The sequence below is a fragment of the Rattus norvegicus genome, chromosome 9, assembly GCF_036323735.1.
Source record: "Rattus norvegicus strain BN/NHsdMcwi chromosome 9, GRCr8, whole genome shotgun sequence".
In the NCBI taxonomy this organism is placed as follows: Eukaryota; Metazoa; Chordata; class Mammalia; order Rodentia; family Muridae; genus Rattus; species Rattus norvegicus.
The window spans coordinates 62,838,457-62,865,477 of record NC_086027.1 but is presented as its reverse complement, the minus strand read 5'-3'; the positions used below and the strand labels follow the sequence as shown (position 1 = coordinate 62,865,477).

The 27,021-nt window shown below is 40.4% G+C and overlaps 1 protein-coding gene and 1 long non-coding RNA gene across 9 annotated transcripts in view; one reads left to right on the top strand and one right to left on the bottom strand.

Annotated features, from left to right (window-relative positions):
- The window catches only part of Hecw2 (HECT, C2 and WW domain containing E3 ubiquitin protein ligase 2), a 393,569-nt gene extending 381,995 nt beyond the window's left edge, over positions 1 to 11,574 (top strand). For 6 of the 7 annotated variants that reach the window (XM_039083599.2, XM_017596447.3, XM_039083600.2 and 3 more), the window contains one exon: positions 5,202 to 11,574. In XM_039083599.2, the coding sequence (XP_038939527.1) occupies positions 5,202 to 5,313 (112 nt within the window). In that variant the 3' untranslated portion in view covers positions 5,314 to 11,574. The remainder of the gene's footprint in view (positions 1 to 5,201) is intronic. The other variant, NM_001108218.1, reaches the window with a different exon arrangement.
- The window catches only part of LOC120094686 (uncharacterized), a 58,152-nt gene that overhangs the window by 25,031 nt on the left and 6,100 nt on the right, over positions 1 to 27,021 (bottom strand). For both annotated transcript variants that reach the window (XR_010054982.1, XR_010054981.1), the window contains exon 4: positions 8,991 to 25,743. This is a non-coding gene — a long non-coding RNA (uncharacterized LOC120094686). The remainder of the gene's footprint in view (positions 1 to 8,990; positions 25,744 to 27,021) is intronic.

Sequence of the window (27,021 nt, the reverse complement as noted above, 5' to 3'; positions counted from 1 at the left end):
TTGATTCTTGATCTTAGAGAATAAGCCATTGGTGTTCTGTTCAGGAAAATGTCCCAGTACCCATGCATTTGCAGATCTTCCCCACTTTTTCTTCTATTAGTTTGAGTGTATCTGGTTTGATGTGGAGGTCCTTGGTCCACTTGGACTTGAGCTTTGTACAAGGAGAAAAGAATGGATTGATCTGCATTCTTCTACATGCTGACCTCCAGTTGAACCAGCACCATTTGTTGAAAATGCTTTCTTTTTCCCACTGAATGGTTTTAGCTCCTTTGTCAAATATCAAGTGACCATAGATGTGTGGGTTCATTTCTGTGTCTTCAATTCTATTCCACTGATCTACCTGCCTGTCTCTGTACCAATACCATACAGTTTTTATTATGATGGCCCTGTAATATAGCTTGAGGTCAGGAATGGTGACTCCTCGAGAAGTTCTTTTATTGCTGAAAATAGTTTTTGCTATCCTGTTTTTTGTTTATGCCTTTTGTTTTTTTTTTTTATTATTCCAAATGAATTTGCAAATTGCTCTTTCTAGGTCTATGAAGAGTTGAGTTGGAATTTTGATGGGCATTGAATCTGTAGATTGCTTTTGGCAAGATGGCCATTTTTACTATATTAATCCTGCCAATGCATTTTTAGACCCTGGATGGTTTTGTTCAATTCCTTTACTTATTTCATTGTGTTTTCCCGTACTTGTTTAAGGGATTTTTGTGTTTCCTCTTTAAGGGCTTCACTCGTTTACCTGTGTTGTCCTGTATTTCTTTTAGGGAGTTATTTATGTCCTTCTTAAATCTATCATCATCATAAGATGTGATTTTAAATCCATATCTTGCTTTTCTGGTGTGTTGGGGCATCCAGTACTTACTGTGGTGGGAGAACTGGGTTCTGATGATGCAAAGTGGCCTTGGTTTCTGTTGCTTAGGTTCTTGAGCTTGCCTCTCACCATCTGGATATCTCTGGTGTTAGCTGGTCTTGCTGTCTCTGACTGGAGCTTGGCCCTTTTTTGGGCCTGTGAGCCTGTTATCTTAGGAGTGAGAGTGCTCCTGAGTCACCAGCTCTCTCTGGGAGGGATTTGTATATGAAGGGCTGTGGGACAGCCTTAGCTCTGGGAGCAGATGGAGACAGGAAGGATCCTGTCCCAGGCTGCTCTACGATCCCTGTGCCCTATGCACTCCTGGCGGGTCCCTCTTCAGACAGTTAGTAGAGTAAAAGTGGGGTCTCACCTGTGGACTTAGGAGTGAGAGCACTCCTGGGAGACCAGCTCTCTCCAGGCAGGATTTTGGTACAGAGGGCTGTAGGACAGTCTTGGCTCTAGAGTGTCAGGCATTTTCTTAATTAGTGATTGATAAGAAAGGGTCCAGCCCATTGTAGGCGGGGCCATCCCTGGACTGGTGGTCCTGTGTCCTATAAGGAAGCAGACTGAGCAAGTCATGGTAAGCAAGCCAGTAAGCAGCATCCTTCCATGGCTTCTGCATCAGCTCCTGCCTCCAGTGTCCTGGCCTGTTTGAGTTCCTGTCCTAGCTTTCTCCAGTGATTAACAATGATACACAAGTATAAGTCAAGTAGCCCCACTTCAATCCCAAGTTGCTTTGGTCATGCAGTTTCATTTTTAGCAATAGAAACCCTAACTAAGACAATAAATAACATATAGAAAATGAGTGTTGATGAAGATCTTAAGAGTTTAGAACTCTGGAGTGCTGCTGGTATGAATAGAAGATATGAGACTATTATGGAAAACTATGGCTGTTTCTTAAAATATTAAATGTACCATGTTCCCACAATTCTACTTCTGGATCACTCCCCTGGAGATAAAAACAGTGATTTAAATACGTGTGTATATGTCTGTGTTCACAGCAGCAGTATTTATAATAGCCACAGGTGGAAACACACTCATAAATGAACAAATCATGGTATATATGAACACAGTATTCAGCTTTAAGAATGAAGGGAATCTGAGCCATGGTTACAATGTGAACCTTATAAACATTATGTAAATTGAAATAATCCAGACACAATATACAAAATATCTGAAGATTCCACTTAGTTAAAGCACACAGAAGTAGTAGAGATCATAGACAGAACAAAGAGTTCCAGGGACACAGGGGGAGGACGAACAAGATATTTTCTTGTTGTTAGAGACAGTTTCAGTTGCCACATGTAAATGTTCTGGCGTTAGATGATATTGCTGCTTGCTCTTCTGTCCACCTGTCTGTCTGTCCGTCCATCTGTCCATCTGTGTATTTCAGAGCCTGGTTTTGCTGCTCTTCTAAAATGCCCTGACAAAGTAATTTATGGGAGGGAGAGCTGATCTTAGCTCACAGTTCAAGGGGCATCTCTTTCATGGTCGCAAGAGCTTACGGTGCCTGATCGTATTGTGTCCACAGTCAGGGAGCAGAACAACGAATGCTGGCGCTCAGCTCACTTTCTCTGCTCAGCCCAAGGCCAGCACAACCTTAGAATGGCTCCTCTCCTAGGTAGTGTGGGCCTTTCTACTTCAGTTGATCCAATCTAGACAACCCCTCACAGACGTGCAGGAGGCTGATCTAATCTGCATAATCCCTGACAAACAGGCCCAAGGCTTATCTCCTAGGCAACTCTAGATCTTTACAAGAGTAACTGTGCACTTAATGAATGCCACAAAACTGGGCGGTTGAGAACAGCTGCAAGGGTAAATTTTGCCACAATAAAAGCATTAAGTAGAAGAGACAGGTAAAGATCATGAAACAGTGAAGACTGAGAATAAGTGGACAAAACAAAGAAAATTAAAAAAAAAATTAAACTATCATACTTCAGTCAAATGGGATAAGGAATCGTCCTTGCCTGTCACAGAAAGCCTGACATGTTATTTTTGCTCAAAGCGTACATATTTCAGTTCTGTATTTATCCCTCACCTTTCCCTGGAACAAAAATGAAACCATTTATTTTGAATTTTCAGAGGTTTTTTTGTTTTTCGTTTTCTAGAATTCCAGATCAGATAGATTTTAAGCCATCTCTAGGACCCTGTAGTTAGTAAAACTTTTTTTTTTTTTTTTGCCTTGGATTCCCAGTCTGGACTCCATCATAAGGAGCTATCAGAGGAATTATGGTAAATGAAGTTCTAGGATGTTTGGATTTTGGGGGTTGTTTGTTTGGTTGGTTGGTTTTGGTTTTAGTTTGAGTTTTAGAGTTTGCTTTCAAAGATAGGTGAGGTGATTCCCACCAGTATGTCTCGGAATGTGAGGTTACAGGAGTGGAAAAACCTGAGCCCAGATTCCTCAGGGTTAACAGAGCTCTCAATACTGTTTTCTAATAAGTCGTGTGAGCACATACCTGCTTTATTATCTCTTGATTATGTCGTGTTCTCCATGGTCATCGTTATCTTTGGGCAGTTTACTGAAGGCAGTCAGGGTAGAGTCCTCTGGACGAGGAGGAACTGTATCTAACAATGCACCTATTATTTAGTCAAACACAATGTGCCAGCTGTTCTGTGAAGTGCGTTTCTGCTATTTCAGTGAATCCTCACACCCTTCTGTGATAAATTGCCTTATTATATTAACTCCCCGTTACAGGTAAGAAATTTGAATCTCAGAATTCTAGTAAGACACTCCAAATCCCACAGCTGGTGTGGTTGGGAGAAGTGGGGTTCAATCCCGAATCTCATCAATGCCGCGTTTTCATCTTCTCCGTGTTCCGTCTAATTTATAGGAACAGTAGTTATAGTTACCTCACAAGTAAGAAACAATTGGTGACAATAAAAATCTGAGCATGACTTTTGTGCAAATATCCTACTAATAATCATAGCTCCTCAATTACACATTGCTTTAGGCTCCTTTTCTTTTTTAATTGAGTATAAACTTCTTAGCTCTAGTAAACAAGCTGTTGTGCATTCAGGATGGGGCACTTCCTGTCCTGTGTCAAAAGTGCAGCTCTGTCCCCGATGAGATTCAGAGACTATTTCTTTATTGTGAGTCAGGTGCAAATAACAGGAAAACTCGGCCCCTGCCCCACTTGGCAAAAGAGCAGGTATTTCTAAAAAAAGAGTGCTGTGATTAAATGGACATTTTCCCGTGTTATGAGCAGGCAGAGAGCAGGCTATAGCATGGAATTCGAAGCAGTCACAATATCTGCAGACGCCCAGAGACAGGTCTAGCCAGGGACTTTCCCCAAACTCTGAGCCACAATCTGGTTTTCACCCACAGTTGCTGTTCATCCCTACCCAAGACAGTGCAAAACCACTGAGCCACATGTTATCCAAGGGACATCTAGGCAGCAGACAGTGCTGAAACGGAAGGGAATCAAAGTGAATCAGTTTGCAAAGTCTTCATTCTTGTCTTTTGAACAGACCTGAACTTGGCTTTTTCACTTTCATACAACTCAGTAATAAACACTATACGTGAAATAAATCTTCTAAAGGGTGGCACATAATGAAAATAATTTATGGGTCCTACTCTCCAAAGAAAATTTCAACTCTGTATAGTAAGAAATATTGAAATCCTGGTCCAGAGTGTCTTTCCCGCCTCAGACCATTTATGTTCCCAGATGAAGACACACACAGCCTTTATACTTTAATCTGCCTAAGGCAGCACAGTAGCTGGGCGGCTGCCTCCCCTCCATGCTGTTAGACTCTACTTGCCCATCAACAGCCCCAAGTTACCACTTACTATTTACTATTTTCCATCTCAGCTGCTCTTAACCAATGGCCAGCTCTCCCTCTGGGCCACGTTCTCTTGGCCCTTAGCCCATGACAGCTCTCCTTCTCTCTCCTGCATGTTTTCCTTCCGTGACAGCTATTCCTTCCCCTTACTCTCCTCATAGGCCTCTCTGACCCAAGCCCTCAAAATCTAAACCCCATCTATGTCTCTTCTGCCCGGCTGTTGACTGTTGGCATCTTTATTCACCAATCACAACTGACTGGGAACTGGGTCACAGGGGCTACTAATCTTCCCTTTTTCTCAAGTCACTGTGAAAATGGTTAAAAAATTAATTTGAATATGAAGAGAAGCACTCTTAGTACTTGAATACATGCACGCACACACTAACTCTCTCTCTCTCTCTCTCTCTCTCTCTCTCTCACACACACACACACACACACACACACACACACACACACACACACACATGCACATTCACTCATGCAATGCAGGTGCACGGGAGCATGGACTTGGTTTACTCGGTCCCTTACTCGGTCCCTCTGCTAAATTATGTCGTGCTTCTTCTGTTTGCAGAGCTCACACGTGTTTTAACCGCCTGGATCTCCCTCCATACCCTTCCTTTTCCATGCTTTATGAAAAACTCTTGACAGCAGTTGAAGAGACCAGTACCTTCGGACTCGAGTGACCCAGAAGCACGATGCTCAGTGCTTTACGGACAGGCAGTTCCAGAAGCCGGCCTCCCATAGAGTGACCCAGCATTGGTAGTCTCGGAGCCTTGGCTTTCATTACGACAAACTGAGCGCTGCTCTCTGGGAACACATGCTCCTGTGTTTGGGGACTGGCTGTGAGTTCTTTTGGAAGGATTGGGGTGAGCTTGGTGCCCATGGAACAACCCAACAGTCTTTCAATCAACAGTTCTTGACTGCCAAACCTTTCCCATTTGTCCCCATGTTCCGAGAAAAAGATGAACCTGCACACGATCAACTCCATGGTGACTTTTAGGGACTCCGGAGAATCTTTCAACTCTCCCGTAAACACACTTCAAGCCAAACTGGCAGCACTGACCCAATCTCTAAATTTGCGCAAGTGAAAGAATATCATTAAAAAATATATATATTTCCTGGAAGTACATTTGTTTAAGCCCTAAGTTATAGCAGAATATTTATTTCTTGCTTATGAGTGCCTGCATGGTGTGCACAACAGGTTTCAACCTTCACAGGACAAGTGTGAACAACGAAACCAAGTCAGTATGTGATAACTTTAAAGATTTGCGATAAGGTGGTCTGTGACAATGTATATGCAAGTGGTCTGTGTGTAGTTATGGCCGAAGACAAACTTATTCAACGAATTACTAATGACAGATTTTATGCTTTATAATGCATGAAAACAATTTAAAAATATCTAGCAATTAATCACAAGCATATCAGGAAAATGTACACAGTGAGTTCTGTTCATTTTTTATAGGTTCATTATATTTCTGTTCTTTAAGATGTATATAAGGACCTACCTACCATATTGTATGTACCACCTCGCCGTCTTCATGTTCCACGCCTCCTCGGGCATCTTGGTAGTATGTACCCTTTAAAGCACGCTCAAGAGAACTAAAAGGGCCTTTTATTTTTCTAAAGGTTTAAAAAAAATTCCCCAAAATATTTTGCACTGAACGTACCAAAGGTGAAGGGACACTACAATATGACTAACAGCAGCTCCATCCGTTGATTACTACAATAGAAGTAGCTTTTAAATCAGACTTCCTTCACAGTTGCCATGTCAACCACTGCAAGGACTGTGCATCTAAGTAATAATTTTGTAAGACTCACTATATGTGATAGATGATATGCATTTATTTAAAATGCATTAGATTCTCTTCCATCCATCAACTACTTTACAGGATGGCGTTTATTACAGATATTTCGTATTCCCCCTCACTGCTTCTTATTTGTACTGCGTCATTAAACACTGAGCTTGGTTAGAGAGCCATCAGCAATGCCGGAGAGATCAGCTCTCTTTCGTAGAAGAGTTCCACTTTCCCTCATCAATGACGATACCATATATGGAAACTCTCAGTACTATATTTCTAAGCCTGCATTTTCACTGATGCATAATTTTCTTATTAATATCAAGAAAAAATTTTTGTATGGTCTCTCAGAAACTACATGTCATCACTGACAGGTCTTCTTAGTTTGATAAAAGGATTCCCTTCATTTTGATTGCTTTGGGGACTGGTCCATGCTGTTGTTTTGTTCCTTGATTTGTGACCATAACTAATCAGACACGCAGTACAGTGGAGTGGAATCGAGGTGGGGAAAACCATTGGCTTAACATTTAGTTTTCCAGCCTGAGGGGTTACAGGCATTATGCTAATATTGCTTTGAGAATCTCGTTTTTAGGTATCATAGACTTCCTGTTGTGGGATGTGGGTGACTTTATATTTTATACGGGTTATATGCACAGTCCTCACAGGTGTTTTGTAAGAACAGTTACTCTCTTGTTAGTGAAGCTGTGTTTACTGTTGGGACCCTCAAGAGAAATGACAGTCATGTTGTGTTACTGTATTAAAGATAAGTCCTGGGTGTGGGAAAATGTTCCAGGAGGAAACAAATTACAGAAACCTGGAAAAGATATATGGAATATTTATTTGTATACCATAATTGGGCCAGAAAAAAAAAGAATGACTAAAATTTTTTGACTGGAATTATTAGTTTGTACTTATTTGTCATGAATACAAGTATATATTTAATTTTTTCAAACTGCTTTCACTCGTTTGTATTTTTTCATCATAAGGAAAAAAGAGCATGCTAATGCATTTTTAAAATCACATTTTGCTGCATCAGAGCATTCCCTAAGAGTTTTCACAAGGGCTCGTGAAGAGAAAGCTGCCTTTCTTTCAAAATTACACGTATAGGCCACGTTAATGCTCATCTGGTTTGAGACACTTTGCCACCATATGCCGTATTACTAGGCAAAAGAGATTCCAAATAAAATGTACCTATTTAACTATTTCGAACGAACACTGTTTGCTGTTGATGCTAAGGCAGCCAACTTCTCAAACAACAGCTTTAAATGTATCCAGAGGACCTAGTCCTGTTTGGCACTGTTCTCAGAATTGGGAATTATCAAAATTGTAGCTAGCGTATTAGAAAACTGTGATAGCCCATTCTTCTTCATGGGTAAGACAAAGCCAGACAATAATATCTCTATAACAGTTAAATAACACATCCACAGAATAAATCAGCGGTTACTGTACTCTACGATTAGAAATATTCATAAATATGCTTTTCTGGACTGTGAACCTTGATAACTTGGCTCTTTGGTTTTGTTTTAAGAGATTTATACATGATCTACTAATGATGTAGAAGTCAGTTCCGATACACCGTGTATGTGTGTCATCTTTCAGAGCAGAGGCACACTGTTGGCATTCCCTCCACACCAGTTACTGCTTTTGATGATGGAGCTACAAGACTCTGAGTCTGGCCTTCAGAAAGATGCTCACAGTCTACTCGAGGGGACATCAAGATTCCAAAAGCATTTAACATGAAAGGTCTACAGTTAGTGAATGGAGAATAGCCTATACATCCCAAAGGCTTGGTTACACCCTCATGTATATGAAACTGTACGTGCTTTTTCTGCTGGTAACTACAAGAGTGTCATAGACTATCAATGCTGGTAAGTCTCAGACCCAAAATGCAGCCATACAATAAGTGTTCAAAGTTTGTAAGACAGGGACTGAACTGTGAAGGAGCAACACGAGGATTTTCAAATTATCAAAGAAATGCCAAAATGAAATCTGGAGATTTCCTTCAGCCTCTGCACTGCAACCTACATTCTATTTTTAGTGTAAAATATCACAGTTCCTGGGATCACAACATTTTTCTTGTGCACAAAATGAACGGAAGTCATAGTTTTCTAGGATATGTCATATTTATAATTTAGTGGCCATTTTGTACTAAGTAAATATAAAAGCCATTATTGAACTAGAGAGGGAATGCCGTGTGCAAAATGAAAGTGTAGCACTTCCAGACACTCTTATTAAATTAAACTCTAGTCTTAAAAAAGGGTGATGGCTGAGATCTATTCACCACTTCCTGGATGACAATGGCCTGCAAAGGTGGGGACTGTGGGGGACTATGCTTAGCACCGAGGAGGAGTTGTACAGTGCTTGCAGGGCATTCTCTTTTGGTTCTCAGTGCTCGGTTGGGGAGAAGTATCCAGTCCTCCCTGGGCTCAGGCTGATTTCATGAGTAGCTGGTGATATGATTCATACTTTGTTGTCAAGATCCTCTTTAGTCTCAAGAGATATGAAAACTAATATTTGTATCAATAGACTCAACTTTCCAATGCATTGGTTTTTCAAACTCTTACCTTCTTAAACACTCTTGGAATGTGGCACTCCTGGAGAGGGCTCGGAGAAAGGAGCACATTCATGGAAATGGCTTCTCGCAGATGCATTGTTTCCATTTACTGCCTGTGGGAGGAATTTAAGACAAATCTGATTGTGATCGGGTGGATTTGCCCAGCACAGGAATTTGGCCCCCTTGGGGACTATGTAGAAGCAAGCATATGAAAAGGCACCAACCAGAGGCCTGGCTTTCATTATTAATTTTTGATAACCCTGAGTCTTCAGAGGCATGGCAAGCTGAACCCCAGTGATATGGAGGGACCACAACAGCTTGTTTCTCTTTCTGTCTTCCTGATATTTGTTCAAATGGCCTTTAGGCCCTTTTTGCACGCAGCTATTTCTAACAAGGCATACATTTTATAATGAAGAGTCTAGAATTTTATTCAATTTAACTTCATTCAGGAAATTCCAGGGGCAGGAAATGAGGCCATTTTATCATTAAAAGGCATCACCAACCCCATAAAAGCAACATGCAATTGAAGAGTCCTGCCCAACTTCCCAGCTACATTGAGATTTGGGCCAGCTGTTGAGTGGTATCCTGAATCAGCTACCCTACTTCCACAGGACTTGACTTAATATTAATGGGAATGTTCCTTGGAAACATATTCCAGTTGCCAGAATTTATTAGTGCCGTAGTTCTGTTGCATTTCCAGGTAATTTGTCTAGCACAGAAGCAAAGGAATGCCAGAGACATTAAAGGTTTCTGAGCTGTTATTTAAGGTCAATCATTACCATTAAAGGGGTAATTAGAAAAAAAAAAGTAGAAAAGTAGATGCCTGGCAGTTGTATCACCCTGGTAATGAGATTCAGGAGTAACAGCTCTGTTCAAGGAACTGGTATTGTGGGAATAATGATTGTGTTTGCCATATCACAGCAATCTGACTTAGGAGTGAACGAAGGCACATTTGCAATCAGAATAGCTAAGGGAACAATAAAACAATGGTACAAACATCATCAGACTTAGACCTTGCCAGTGGGGGTAGGAGCGTGTTCCATTTTGGTTTCTGAGGTTTGAGAACAATGCATTTGTGTATAGTGAAGGCACTGATTGGCCATCTACCTGGTGGGAAATACCCTTGTTGTATGACTTCAGTTGGCTAGTATTTCCTGTATTACAAAATGTCATTTAGTCCCAAAGTTTTAAGGCTAACCATAGCTCAATCAGGAAACTCAACAATTTGCATTAAATTATAGTTTTAAAAAAACTTGAAAGTTATTGTTGCCACTACCAGTCACTATTTGTGAAATAAAAAGTGATCTTATTTCACCATACTTATTTTCATAGTTGACATTAGCATAGCTTTTGAGATATTCAAATACTATCTAATGTTGATTTAAACATTCCCTATTGATCTGGAAAGCAAAAATCCTAAGTGTGAGATTACTACATTACAAAAGGAGGCCTAGCAAGTGTTTCATATTGAAGAAGTTAATCAAGACAGCAGACATGTTGGCTTAGATTTTGATCTTCAAGGTACTTTATTCTCATTTCATGATCAAACAGCTCAACAGAACAGGAGGGCTCTAGCTGTATCTGATTTTTATGTCTAGTGATCTTGGGCAGGTGATATCTTCATATCAAATCTTCTTTTAAGATATTGCAACCCTGAGGGGTGTTGGTAGGTATGTTGTATGATTCAAACTGAATCAACTATTACTGGTGTAAGAATTCATCAGTAAATTCGGGTAATTATCACCTTCTGTGAAAAGAAACACCTTGGAAGGGTGAACCAGGGAATACACAGAACAGAATGTTCTTTAGGACCCTAATGCCCTAAAAGATGTAATTACAGCTTATTTTTCTTTGAGTGATAGCATAAGTAAGATATGAGAGCTGTTAGCACATCAGAAAGTGCATAAGATTATGTTTTTATAATAGGGATGCAGGCATTCCAAAAAAAAAAAAATGAATAAAGACACATGCATCTCTCTTGCCTCTTACTGAAGTATTAATCTAATTTTATAATAATGCTTACTTTTTAATCTTAAGGCTCTGTAAAAAAACATTTTATTTCTAAGATTTCAGTAGAGTACAGTGGTGCATTTTTTAAGCCTTTCCACTTCTCTTCACCAGCTCCACCCACTCATTCCATCCACTATACCATAGCGCAGTTGATAGGTACACTTCTGATTTTGTTGAGTTGATTCAAGCTTTGTATTTATTCGGTGTAACTTTTAGTAACCAATAATAATGGGAGGTATTTGCTATTAGAAGTAAGATTACACAGCCCTCATTTTATCGTACATTTACATTTTTTAAGGCACAAATTTGTTGATAGGCATCCTAGAAGCGCTTCGTGAGTGGTGTTACACAGCACTGAGGACTGGATTATGGGCCAGTTGTTCATTTTCTGGGAAGTCTGTATTCTTATTCTCACCTGAGCCTCCGACTCTTGTGTTGTATTTTTTATGATTATGAAATGCTTTGACGGAAAGATATTTTAATGTGTACAATTTGTTTTATTTTCATACTGATCTCTATTTTTGTTTAAAACCATGTTACATCATGAAATCACTTAATCAAAAATAAATCTTTTAAAAAATGAATTATGACTTTTCTGTTATAGTTTGGGGGAAGAATAAGCTCGGGAACATGACTAGGAATGAAATCCTTGGGATTAGTACTCAGCTCTGCAGGTGTGTTAACTTCCCCTTTCGTTGTACGTATAACCAGGAATCTATTTTGTTTACAGTTACAAGGATATTTTACTCCCAAGGGTGCCTCAATGGACATTACAGGAATAAATTAATGCAAATGAGTAATTTAACTCATGTAAGCTGAGTTTATTTGTTAAGTTATATTGAATCTTTAATTCATAATCATATGAACATCACCTCTACTATGACCACTCATATCAATTTAATATGAGAGTCATGTATTTATATCTAGGGAAGGCAGATGGGAAAAATATCTGAGTATGAGCAACAGAGACTAACACCTTTAAAATATTTTGTTGCATCAGATCCTGGCTATATGAAATCCTGACCTTGAAAATCCATTGATTTATAAAGAGAAACTCAAAGATCTAAATGTTGGTGTGGTAGTTCTAAATTTTTTACCTATCAGGTGGATCAATCCACCATGTCCACGGGTTGCATTTGCCTTTATAGGTCGAGTCTGGATCCCTCGATTTAGTAAATTAATTCTTTCTATTTGACTTATTTGTGATGTAAATGAACTGTTCAAATAAAGAAAATGCTAGTAGGACACAGCAGTAATAAGAGAAGCTGAGCAAAGGAGAAAAGTGAATATGCTGGCCATCAACCAGTAACAAAGGAAAGGTAGCTTTATAGTATGAGGCTGGCAGGCAGTCACTGATGTTTGTATTTGAGAATGATCTCTTTACTAGGGTCTTTCTGAAAACCAGCTAGTGTTACTTTCAGGGTCCTTGCAAAGGTGACATGAATCTTGAGTTGTTATTAAACTCGTTAGTTGATAATCTAGTCGACGAGAGCAGTTAAAACAGAAGAGCCCACTATAACTTTGGACTGTCACTAAAAGACGGGACAGACATAGCATACTGACTTCTTCCCTGCCGTAGTGTCCATGCTATACACTTGGACTTCACTGTGGTTTTGTCTTGATAAAGTTAACCACTTTGTCATATAAAACTTAATATAAAACTTAAACCCAATATTTGTAACAGCCACTATCTACCACCCCAGGAAATAAATATACCACACTGTTGTGGGGTTGTTTGTTTGGCTGGTTGGTTGGTTGGGTGTTTTGCTTGTCTTTAAGCCAGAAAGTGTTCCCACTCTTTGTGAAGGGATAAAGGTTTTCTTTTCATACTTTCTTTTCCTTATTCATAAATGTTCACCTATTATTGACTTAACTTTTTCTGATAGAAACTTCCCTTCTGTTATGTTTGTCAATCAAGTAAAAATTTGAAATCACAGAACAAACTGACTTGAGAGCACCAGATAGAGTCCTCCTTGCTGGAAACACTTAACACTCACTCTATCTGCCAGATATTTAAAAATCCTCACACAGTCTTCTCAAAGATGCTCAGGCACTACGCTTGTCACTTGGGACGTGGTAGTGCCTTTCCAGAGGCTCGTCGGGGCAGCATGCATCTTTTCCATACTTTATAATAGTGCAATGCAGTGCCCTCTCACTATACAAAACCCTTAGGGTGCTAATTCACATCTCGGTAGGTATGGCTGACAAATCCATGTTCTTCAATGCTGTCACTGCATTGTCAACCCCCCAGTCTTTTGTGCTCACTCAAAGTTAAATCCTGAGGTCAAGGCCGTAAAGGTCTGCCTCTCCTTACTGACATTTTCATCCCAGTTTCCAAGTCAGTGTTTCCAAATGGCTTCCTCACGTATCCTTGGTTTGGGTTCCTCTTGTCTGCCCTTCCCTCATGTCCCAGTCTCCACTCATTTAACCCTTCCCCACCCTCAATATTCCTTCCTCTGCTTTCCTATTGCAAGTGCTCTGCTATTTCCAAACCCACGGTGACCTCGTTCCCTCGCCTATGGCCTCTTTCTTGCTGCCATATCTCTACAGACATTCCAAGTTAAATGCATAGATTTTGGACTCAAAACTATGATGCACTCATGCAAGAGACACCAGCTTCTTTGGCTCCGGGACACAGAGAAACAAAACTGGAACTGAGTTGGTGTCTCCCACCTGGTGGTTAGCTTTGACAGCACTGCAAGGCACTATGCAGGCAGCTGGAGGAGAAACGGCATTGACATCATGGTCTTAACCAGCTGTGGACTTTGCACAGTAGTGCAGCCTTTGAATCCAGTACTCAGGAGGCAGAGGCAAGTGGACCCGTGCATTTGAGGCTAGCCTCGTCTATAGAATAAGTTCCAGGACAGCCAGGCTACATACACTGAGAAGCCCTGTGCCAAAGAAATAGACGGACAGACAAACAGAAGTAGAACTTGTAATATTTGATTAAAGGAATTATCACGAATGAGGTTACTGACATTAAATAGATGTCCCAGAAGACTTCTTAACTTCTTTAGTGTAAGGACATAGCTAAAAGAGACCCTTGTGTGTGATGAAGCTGGCCTAGTTTTATTTGGGCTTGCTAGTTTATGGGACTTTAAGAAGTCAACTTTTGTCGTTTATAAGCTACAGAGTCTGTGAGACTCTGTTATGGAAACCCAAATGGATTGCGTTACCAAAAGAAACCAAAATGTTTCATATGTCTCTTTCTTCCTAAGATCCATCTTTATTGTAGGGCCAGCCAATTCCAGGAAGAGGAACCCAGGCAATTAAAAAAAAAAAAAAAAAAAAAAAAAAAAAACCCTTAAAGCAAAGCAGATTTGAATTTCGAATAAAAACAGCATAGGTCTTTGAAAAAATTATCTGGGTGTTTTGCCTACATGTATCTTTATGCACCACTTGGTTGCATAGGTCAGAAGAACATATCAGATCACTTAAAACCAGAGTTACAGATGGCTGCGAGCTACCACGTGGATGCTGGGAACTGAAAGCAGGTCCTCTGCAGAATCAGCAAATGCTCTTAACCACTGGGCCATCTCTCCTGCCCCACATGCATGTCCTTTATTGATGGGTCAATAAAATTAGAAGAATCAAAAATAAGATGGTGAGGCTTAACAAAGATTGGGCAGTTCTTGTTTCTGTCTGTCTTCAGGGCATGAGAATTGAAGAGAAATTTCAAGTAATAAAATGCCAGAAGGGAATAGTGTGTGAGGCAGGATTCCAGAACAAGGTTGACCCACAATAGCATCTCTCTGAGATGGTGCAAGCGAAAATGGAAAAGAACTACAAATACCCTTTAGGGGCTGGTTCTTTCAGAATGAAAGATTCCAACTCTTCTTCTGAATACTATATGAGCTGCTTTTAGCTGTGGACTAAGGGACTAATCATCAATTAGGGCTAACTTTTATCTTCCTTAATGCCAGAGGATCTTCCATGAAGGAAATGCAGTAGTGGAAAGTTCTCTCTGCCTCTCACAGTTAACTTCTGCCTCATTTATTGTTCACTAATTGGTGCACATAGCACCCGGAGTATTAGAGGCACACATCAATCCAGTAAAGAGCCACCCTTGATTTTACCAGGTCTTTGCTTGGCTACTATGTGCTCTGGGCTATGCACCCACTGACTTGAGAGTATTGTCTGTAAAATAATTCTCGTATTATTACTGGCTTTTGGAGCCAAAATGTTTGGTTTGTTTTTGCTCGTGTGCCACTAGCCCCTATGTTGTATCACGCATAACAATGTTTCAGGGCAAATGAAGAGATCATGTTGGCCCCGGCTCAGAACTCCAGCCGGAATGGTTATAGTGAGGTGGGCCCAGAGGATGTACGCCTTTTCTAACCTGCTGCACAGCTGAGGTGGACACGTTCACCTCATGGGAAAATCAACAGGCCAAGAGAGTTTCCCCGAAGGATTCAAGAGCCCAGTAGCCAGAGCTGGGGCAGTCTGAACAGAACAGCCAATGAGATAGCTCGGATCTGAGGTCCACATGGTGGAAGGAGACAGCTGACTCTATAAGATTTCCTCTGACCTTCACATGCATGTCAGATGTGTCTAAGTACATACACATGATTTTAAAAATGGGAAAAGTGAATAAAATGTAATTTAAGTTTTTAAAATTATAACAAGTAATTATCAAGTAAGTAAATACCTATAACTCCATACTGACAAATGACTGAATAATCAATAAACCAGGAGTTTCTTATGCAGAAAAATCTCATTTAATATATGTACAGAATTTATACTGGCCTCAAGTGTGGGATTCTTATAATGATTTCCTTTCAGTGAGAACAGCAAACAAGGGAGAAAAGTTAATTTCACAGTGAAGAATGCAATTTCTGCCTAAGCAACTAGGCAAGGCCAAGAGTCACAGGGCACATGGATCATGTGCCTTTGATGTGATGTGACAACAATAGCCGTCTTCTCTGATAGAGAGGCTCATTATGAGAAATACTTTATCAATGCTCTCCAAAACCATCCAGGTCGTCAAAATCAAGAAGAAGCTAAGAAACGGTTTCTTAGATAAGAGGAGTCTAAAGGACATCTTAAATAAATAACACATAGCAATCAGGATAGGTCCTTGGGAAATATAACAAAATCTGAGTGAAGCATTTACTTCAACTCATAATGTATCAGTGTTGCTTTATGAGTTATAATTAATGTGTCAGCCTATGTTAGTATGGGAGCCGAGTATGAGCTCTTGGGAACTCTGCACTACTGTCTCAACTTTTCTGTAAATATGACGCCATTTAAGAAATAAAGTATATTGAGGATACACAGCTTCATTCATATAGAAAAATTAGAACTCAAGCAGACTGATAAGTTATTTCTCGGCAGGTAAAATAAACCAGTTCAAGCCAGATTAGATTACATTGAGTGCAGGTTTATTGGGAAGGTGCTCTTTGTGAGTTCACTGGCCCCAGGGAAGGAGTCCAGGGAAGTCACCAAGGGAAGGGAAGAGAGAGGCGACCAGAAGAGAGAGAGAGAGAAAGAAAGAAAGAAAGAAAGAAAGAAAGAAAGAAAGAAAGAAAGAAAGAAAGAGAGGAAGGAAGGAAGGAAGGAAGAAGGAAGAAAAAGAAAGAGCATGCGCAGTGGGATGGGGAGAGGGGGACCAAAATATGTTGGGTTAATAGACTAGAGTCTGTAGGGGAAGGGCAGCCCAGCCTCCAGTTGGAAAGTTCAGGGTTGGGGGCAGGGTAGGCCAGGTAGGGCCTGAGGGATGCTGGGAGAACCTGGAGGCCAGGTGTGGTTTGGTATGTAAAATATGCACCTCAGCCTCTTGTCCCGGGGTCTGAAACCAAACACAAGACTGTGTGACAAAGCCAGCAAATCAGTGTAATGGTGATTGTCACAAGGTGGCCACAGGCCAGTCCTAGCGTATAATTAAACAGCAACTATGAAAATGAACACAATTTGGACACAGTTCCCTGGCTTTGAGCCCAAGCATCACAGAGAGAACAGTAGGAGTAAAGGTAACTGTGTGAATGCTGACCAACGGGAAGAGTGTCCGATATGGAAACCACTTTTGCTCTATGCAATGTATTATGCTACGAAGAGTAATTCTGATATTTTTATTAAAAGCAAATCATTGGGTTGTTGTTGTTTTTCTTTTCTTTTCTAAGAAACAGTAGATCTAAGAATGGCTAGAGTTCAGTTGATAGAGTGCTTTCCTTGCACGCATAAGACTCGGGTTCAGTCCCTGACAATGCATAAAGCAGTCACAGTGGCACACGCCTATCATCTGGGGAGACAGGACAGGCAGGAGGACCAGGAGTTCAAAGTCATTTATATAGAGAATTTAAGAGCAGCTTGAGCTGCATGGTACATGGAAGATTTAAGGAAAAAAAAAAAAAAACTTGAAGCAAGAGAATTACAAATTAATGCAAAACACGTCAGCAAGAGAACCTAATTCACCAAACAGAAGAGTCTCCAAGCCACTTCTGATGATGCTGTGCCTGCAATGGCTTTTATTTTATTTTTTACTTTAAAAACCATTATTCTATATTTTTAAACTTCACAATTAAAAATCATTGCAAATAAAAATAACATCACACTGAAATCGACCAGACCCAAAGACTACACACCCTAGAGCTTCCATACCGTTAGAATAGCTATTGGCAATGCAAGCTCTGGAGTATCGCTTTGGATTTCATACTTGTATGATCAAATATATTTTTATGAACTTATTCATCACCCAAAAATGAAAACAAAAACATGACAGAGTCAGAATGAAAAGAAGAATTAGCTTTATATCCCCTTTCATAGCTCATTTCTATTACCTGCATTCAGTCCTTCTCCATCCTCCAATAGTGAGTCTTTCTTGTTTTCTTCTCTACATGCTATACTGTACCCACATGAACACTTGGATACACACACACACACACACACACACACACACACACACACACACACACACAATATTAGTTGCATGATATACATTATACTTGATATTTGATTATAAAATATATATGTTATATATTGGCAAGATTCCACACGTAAGGGAGAACGTCATTGAAATAGTTGCATTGCCATCTATAGAATTAAGTATTAATATTAATAAATCCTACCTCAGTGGTTTAGGTTCCTGAATGAAAGGCACACACTCAGCCTTTATGTTTTAATAAGCCTCAAACAGCACAATAGCTGGGCCACTGTCTAACCTCCATGTTGTTAATCTACCTCCCACCGATAATCCCAAGTTATTACTTACTATCTATGTTCCACCTTGGCTGCTCCAGACCCAGTTGCGCGGGCCCGTAGGCAGCGCTCTCTAAGCTCCTTCACGTGGTGGCCATGCCTCTCTGACCTGCACTCTTCTCAGGCATGGTGGATCTCCTCTCCTCCACACCCTCCTGTCATGATCTCCCTTCCTTCTTCTCCTCTCAGTCCACAGCCCAGGAATCCTAAAATCCCACCTCTGTCTGTCCTCCCAGCCATTGGCTATTGACATCTTTATTTACCAATCAGAACCAATTGGGGGCAGGTTCTCAGAAGCTACTTGCAGAGCCTCTCATGCAAGCAATTTTGGGGGGAACATAATTAGCATTTGCAATACAAGCAACTATAGAACATGAGTTTATTTTCTTTCCAAGATTATGTGACCTCACTTAACATTATACAATCTAAGTCCATTCAGCTTCCTGAAAATTTAATGATTATTTTTTCTTTAAAAATGAATATTAACACACACACACACACACACACACACACACACACACACACACACACACACACATGCCTACCCCAAGTTTTCATTATCCATTCATCTGGCAATGGGCAACAGGTTGATTCTAATCCCTTCCTACAGTGAATAAAGCAGCAATAGATACAAGGTGCAACTACCTCTATGGTAGAGTAGACTGAAATGTGTGTGTGTGTGTGTGTGTGTGTGTGTGTGTGTGTGTGTGTGTGTGTTTATGCATAACCTATACTTAATTATAGATACCCTAAAAGGAAAATAAAATGTCCAGAGGGGAATAAGCTAGTGCTCCTTGACCTAATGTGTGGATAAAAGAACATTTCGCCATAATATAATCATAAGATTATTACATAAAAAGGAAAATATTTTAGCACACACATGAAGAAGAGGAAAATCTCATAAGAAATAGTTATTCTTCAAGTAAACTAATTTCCATTAATTAGCTTAGTAAAATTGGTTTTGAATTCTGTTATTTGCAACTGAAAAGTCCTAACACCTTCATTCTATAAAGCACTACTCACCCTGCCTACCTAGCACGGAGTAATTGTTCAAAACCATACCTGAGTGGCTGTGGTCTAATAGCTCCCCTCCTGCATGCAGCAGCCACTGCCTCACCTACTGTCTTTTATTGACGAGGCCTCCTTTGTCCTAGAGCTTTAATGTCTCTCTCTACCAGAAGTGAAGTCCTTCTTCAGCACTCTGGTGTGTTTACATCTAAATAGACTCACTTGCCTGGGTGATATACTCCAGTCGTATGGGAGCCTGCTGCCACTCTTTTCTAGCCTTTGCTGGACGTTCTGATGTTTCCATTACAAGGTGGCCAGATGGGAGCCTCTATTTCTTGAATCAGAAACCATGGATTCAATCATGACAGCTTTATCCAAAAAACCAGATGAATTCTTGGTTTTCTTTTTCTGAGGATTCATGATGCCTGCTAAGACACCAAGTTATAAGGCTATAAAACCAGGGCCTTCTTGCACCACAGTGACTACTGGAATGAGGACTGTGACGCCCGAAGTCAGCACGGGTGTGGAGAAGCGAGCATTCTCTCCACTGCCTTGTAGAGTGAAGCTTGAAATGTAAGAGGCTCTCATATAACTAAAGACGCACATCTTTAAACTTTATCAATTCTATGCTTAAAATATGAATGTATTTTATATCTAGTAAGAAAGAATAATCTTCTAAAAATGAATTTTAAAAACCATGGCCTTTGATAACTGACAAGTCTATATCGTGTGTGTGTATGTGTGTATGTACATGTGTATATGTGTGCGTGACTATGTGTATGTGTGTGTATGTGTGTGAGTGTGTATGTGTGTGAGTGTGTATGTGTGTGTATGTGTGTGTGTATGTGTGTGTATGTGTGTGTGTATGTGTGTGTGTATGTACATGTGTATATGTGTGCGTGACTATGTGTATGTGTGTATGTGTGTGAGTGTGTGTGTGTATGTGTGTATGTGTGTGTGTGTATGTACATGTGTATATGTGTGCGTGACTATGTGTATGTGTGTGTATGTGTGTGAGTGTGTGTGTATGTGTGTATGTGTGTGTGTATGTGTGTGAGTGTGTATGTGTGTGTATGTGTGTGTGTGTATGTGTGTGTGTGTGTGTGTGTGTGTGTGTGTGGTGTGGTGTTTAGGCATGTGCATGTTTTGGAGTACATGTGCACATATGTGGAGAACACAAGGTGATGTTGAGTGAGATTCCTCAGGGGCTGTCCACCTTTATTGGAGATAGTACCACTCACTAACCTGGAACTTGCTAAGTAGACTCAGCTGGTTGACCAGTAAGCCCTAGGGATCGGCTTGCCTCTGAAAGCACTGGAATTATATACCTCTCAAGCACTAAGATTATAAGTGCATGTCATTACACTGGCCTTTTTGTTTGGGTCCTGGTTTTTAAGCACATTAGCCAGGCTAAGCCACCATCTCCCCCAAATCTGTCATTTGTTATGTAGCTTCAGGCAGCCTCAGCAACCCAAGCCTCACATTCTTATTTGTAAAACAGGAGTAATTCCTTTCTCCAATCCTGCTCTTTATATTAAGATACCACCTATGTGTTACACTGCATTGTGCTTGAGAAAATACTTTGTAGCTACTTCCCATCCCTCTCTGTCCCAACATACCAATCTCATGTTCCTGCATGTTGCCTTTGGGAGACCATCAGATCTCATTCCTATTTTAGGGATCAGTGATTGACTTACTCTAATCTAAAATATCATCCATCTTGCTCTAGACTATATGATCAATCCACCTACTTCCTCAGATCCCTTGGGAACTTCTAGATGTGATCCGTCCGTCCGTCCATCCATCCATCCATCCATCCATCCATCCATCCATCCATCCAATGAAAATTTATTGAGTTGCTATTTTGTTTCAGATAGCATGATAAATGCTTGGGGAATTGCATGAAGTAGTCATATGCTTACGTTGGGACTCCCTTCAGGAAGTTTATGGTCTCCCAAGGAGGACAGACAATAATGAACTGTACATGTGATCACTAACTGTGATTTTTTAAAAAGTGCTATAAAGGAAAGAGAGCAGCATTGGATAGAAAAAAAAAAAAAAAGAAACGTCTCAGAGGAAGCAACACTTAGGATGGGAATGGGAGGGGAGGATCAGAGGGAAAGCTTCTGTGGCGTCCTATCATTGCAGTCTCATAAACACCCAAAATAATTACAGAGCACACATGAAAGGCAGAGTCTCTTCCAGGGAGCATCTTCTCATGAAGACTGGACAGCATAACAGCCATGCTGCTTCTCAGCGGTGTTTCCCCACCCCCGTGCCCTTCCCCTTTAGACCTGACACAGCCAGTTAAGTAGCTTTCCACTACCATAATACAAGTCGTTTATGTAATGAGTTTGGAGATAGGAGACAATGGGAAGGAAAAAGTGAGAACACATAACCTGTACTTAGTGTGGACTCCGGAATGCTAAGGAGATGAGATTGGAAGCCTGAAATGAAAAGCCTGTCTCTAGTGACAGGCCCTGGGACCCCAGACAGGTTAGTGAGTCTGAATTTTCCTATCTGCGGCTACTTCAAATCTCTGCTCCAAGAATTAATAAAATGGCACACACATTTTATCTTATGTGAGAAAGTATGGCAATTTTTCTCATTGTATTACAAAGATTTTTTTTTGTATTTTTTTAATCTAGTATTAAATGCTGGTGTTTTTTTTTTGTTTTGTTTTGTTTTGTTTTGTTTTGTGTTTTAAGAACAAGTAGATTCGTTTGCTGTAACTACATTCCTCTAGCCTTGGCTACTGGTTTACAATTCTATTTCATGCTTAATATGACTTTTTCAAAGGTAGCTCATTCTTGACCTACCAAGTCCTCCCTCACCAATGCTCAGGTAATCTGGGACAGGAGAGGGGAGTAAGCATGGCCTGGCCAGTAGAGGATGTGTGATCAGTAAGGGGCCAAGGCTCAGGACTTCTGCTTCCACACACAGCTACACACGAGCCAGCCAGCCACGCTTCTTCCTTTGCTTGCCATCTGCTGACAAATTATGGTTTTTTTTTTCCTTCTCTGCCTGTGGCTGATGTGTCATAGGACCTCCTGATATGATTCAGGAAAGGATGAGAGTAGAAAAGAAAAGCAGCGCAGACATTTTAACTCCATCTCCCTGAGGTGTTCCTCCAAAGGGCCTGTAGTCTTCAGTCCCATGCAGAAACCTCACCTCCGATGGGCGCCCACTTTTCTCATTCCTTTTCTCATCTGTGGAGTGAGATGTTAGGATGCAATCATCCTAGGGGTTCTGCTAGAACCCTGCCTCAGAGTCTCTATAGTAACCCTAAAGCATGGCACAGAGCTCAGGCACTATTAATACTGATATATCCTGTGCCACAGTCAGCATGTATGGCTGGCCTAGAAGTGGTCAGACCCTGCCGGTGCTCAGTTACTCAATGAGGATTTTTCTAGGTCAGTAAGTAATGGGCAATGTCTCAGTGGTACTGCCTATTTTTACTCTGATAGAGCAGCCTTCTTAGAGGCCAGTTAATAGCACTGAGAACCCAAGGGCTAGAAGGATGAGATAATTAAATACTAACCAAATAAGTATATTCCAATCATTTATGTAACACTGAAAAAAATATGTGTATGATATTGCCTAGGTTGAACTGAACAATGCTCACAAAAGTAATGGGAACAGACCAAAAATCATTATTTATTTTTTGCCATTTCCTATTCTTTAGTGAGCAGAGAAGAAAGGCAGACATCCTGGGTGAGAGACAGGAAGAGGTAAAGACAAGTGATCTTGTGCCTGTGCAGCTTCAAGTACAAAGAGATAAGAAGCCACAACGCGCTCACATTTAGTTAGAAACACCGGTAACCTAAGTTTGCAGGAAGCAGGTTATCACTGGCCATTATAAAAGCCTCCTTTTAAATATTCAGCCTTTTCTCAGTTTCACATATGTTGGTTTCTATCTTTCTGCTGTGTTGTGCCTTGTACACAAGCCCGTCTTCTGAGAATCCAGGGATGCCCACGACCTCAAATCCAATAATCACAGTGCACCAAGTAAAGCAGAGCAGTGTGTGCGTCCCTGCTTATGTTTTCTCTGAATTACTTCACGACTTCAAAGAATCTTTAGTTTGCAGTAGTATTTCAGTTTCAAGCAGTATTTCTACTTATAAAAGAGGATGCCGTGCTCCGTCAAAATTAATTTAAATCCCTAACAATCCGAGTTAGGATGAGATGGAAACGTCTGAAGGACTTAAATATCCTACACACTCTTCCCTCTTTATGTCTTGCAGGAAGGTAATTTGAATTAAAAAGAAAAACTTTAAAATATATTTGCACGGTCAAAGAAGGCAGAACCATTTCAGACCCTAGCAGCTCAAACAGGGTAGTGTTATATTGGGTGTATCACATTAAATAGTAACAGGAAAGAAACCTAATAGGAGCCAGGTCTCGAATCCTTTCTGTAATTCACTACATTTGAGATCTCGTGTGGTTTTCATGGTGCTCTTAAGCACTCTATAAAGTGAGAATCTCTCAAACGTGTTGGAACATCTCTGTTTTGATTGGCCCAGGAAGTCTGGAGGTGCTTGAAATGATTTCTAACAAACTGCACACATGGCTCTGGGTCTCTCCTCACAGCCTCTTGCTCGTTCATAGAAACTGCACAGCCGAGAAGTAACACGGTGAGAACCGCTCTCCCTGCTGGATGAAAGTCGGATCATAGTTTCAAAGCCTGGATAAAAGTTCACTGTTGGGTAGAATACCAGCAATTTTTTTTCAACTCTTGATAATATAAATGTTTTAATTTGCTTAAACAGGTTTTCTTTTTTAAAATGGAAGGCCTACTTACAGAATTGCAGAAAGACTGATTGGTATAAAAGAGATCAAGGTTGGTAATTACTGTCGTTTGTAGAATCAGTCTGGGTTCTTGGTTGCAGTACCCGAGTATCTCTGGATGAGTGAGAATTTAAACACACTAGGAGGGGGATTCGCTCAAGAGAGCCTCAATCGGGGCGAATAGCTATGAACAATACCTACAGTCCTGTTTGCAGACATTGTAAGTGCTGATTACCCATTCCCAAACACAGGACGGCAAGCTGCGGCTTGTGCCACCGGTGCCATTCCCAGTGGACGCAGATGATTGCTTGAGAACTTTTCCTTCCAGAATCTGAGGCCTCTGCCACACCTTCTGCCTTCTCAGAGTTGCTCTTGGCCCTACTTCAGGAGTCCCAGATTCAAAGGTCAAATAAGTACGTGGCTGGTCAAACCTAAGGTTACTCTGTCTGAGCTGCAGGAGAGGCAGGGATTGACCCTTTCCCTACTACTTTCATTTTGGCTCAATGGGTGTAAACACAGGCTGGGTTAAGAAACAACACGATGCGTGGTGAGAACTATTCTCCCAAAAGAACAACCTGATCACTGTAATTAGAGCACAGGTTTTCAATAATTTTCATTCTCATACTTGCTACCCTCAACAATTAATGAGTATCTTAAAAAATTGTTTATATATATTTATCAATGCTTGCCATGTTAAAAATTAAAAGATAATTTAAAAAATTTATCAACTCATTTAAAATAACTGTTGTGTATTAGCCTAAATAATTTATTTTATGAAAATAGCTGTATGATCCAAAAGAAGGTGGTGATAAGCAAAGGGCTTCACAGGTAGCAGTGGTCTTTTTGGATATGTTGTATTAACTTATTATTATGAAAGCAACTTTGACATCAGTGTCTCTGAGAAGGTCCTGGTGTCTCCTCCTAGTTCTAAAGCTGCTAGTTGAAAGGTGCATATTGTGACTGAAATTAGATGGGGGTCTATTAAATTGAGGCACACACGACTGTTTGGACATCTTTATTCATTCCTGCCCTGTGTTTTTTAACAGAGGTGGACAGGATTGAGTCTCCACCGAGTCATTAAAATGATCATGCTATGAATAAGTAACAAAATCAAGAACTGCACTATTGGTTATTGGATTGAGCTTTTCCACTCTCTCCTTTAATCTTAGATATCGGTTTTTCCATCTTTAATTTCTGAATCTATAGTTCTTATATGTGTCTTAAAAATGGTATGTAAGATATTTTAAGCAAGCAAATTTAGAGTTTCATATGTCTAAAATTATTGCAAATAATAAAGGTTCTGCATGCTTGGGACCAAGTTCTCTTGTGCTCACATCTGGCACAACACAAATTCATGGTTATTAACTACAGAATTCTGTTTATTCGGATTTCCTTGTTGTCCCAATCTCATTTTCCCATTCCAGGATCCCATGCAGAACGTCATTCAATTCAGCCATCTCAGCTCCTCAGACTCTCCATGCCAGTGACCATTTTTCAAATGTCCCCTGCTTTTGGTGGCTTTAACTATTCTGAAGATCTTCACACAGGTATATTACAAAATCTCGCTCACCAGTCAGGGGTGTGGCTTTTCAGGTGGAAGGTTGTAGAGGTAAGGGATCATTGTCATCATGTAATAAAGGACAAAGGTCATCACCATGACTTCATAGGTGTTCTTGACCTTGCTCCCTTGCCTGACTTGAAATGCTGTTATCAGTTACTCCACTGTTAATGCTGTACTGACTTCTCTCTCCCATCATGTAGGTCTGGAAGAAAATCCCAGACAGGTCATAGCTAAGGAGTGACAGGTTTCATTTCACCAGCCTGGAACTACAATATCTACATATGTCATTAGTAATTCTTCTGCCTGGAAGATACTGTTTCCCTTTTTCCATTTATTTAACCACTTATTCATTTATATTAATATCAACCCACAGAAATGTATCCTATACTTGGTCATGTTACTAAAATTTCCCCAACCTCTGCCATTCAGAACACCCTCACTTAGCTCACAGTTGCCTTGAACACGTCCCACTATTGTGCAATGGCACTTGTCTGTCTGTACATCCTTCCTAGACTCCACAAGAACTCAGTTTTATCTGGTTACCTGTGTACAGAACCAGCCACGTTCATCATGAGCTCTGGCTTTTATTACTGGAGAACAGAATTAGAAGCCATTTCTTCTTGGGAATATTACTTTTAGGCATTGTTAGCTGACAGTCCAAGGAGAGACATGTGCATGCTAATCTACTTGTTTGTGAATATCAACAAAACATTTATAGAAGTGAACTTCTATCTGCATGGTAACCATGATTTCATACTTATGTGTCTGATCCATGGCCACAGGGAATATTCTAACCCTTATCCCCCAATCTCTTGACTTTTTATACAGTTGCAATGTTATTTTAATAATGAAGCAATTTGAGAATGGTAGGCATGAGGAATCAAAGCATGAGAAAAGCAGGGACTCAAGAGAAACTTGCAGTGGTGGAGGTGGAACCTAGGGTCTTGCACACATTAGAAGAGGACTGTACCACCAGCTATATTCACAACACTAAGGAGAGTTAAACACACAAGGAATTATGCTTTTGTGTTAGTAGCTACAGTAGGCAGATAGCCACACAAGAAGGCTGTGCAGTAGAGATGGGATTGAATCCTGGATCCACGTACTGCTACTTGAATTATGTGGGTAGAATAGAATCCTCCTGTCCCTTATCTTCAAGGAAGCATAGCACTTTAATTCATGAGAACATGTGAGCGGTTCAGTGAATTAACACAAGCTACACATTTAGAATTGCCAGGCTCATCATTTGTGAGTTGTTGCTATATACACTGTGGGGCAAGTATATTATTATCTCCATTTTACAGATGAAAATATAGAGGCACAGAAATTTCTAATCTTGGTCAAGGTCTTGCAACTTGTAAATTAGAGAGCTGCTTTCCCATAAACTGTGACCTTTAAAGAGTTGCTGAACTTGTCTCACTTAGTTCTCTTTCTATAAACATAACGTTATGGTCTGCTGCTCTTCTGCGTCTCAGATTAG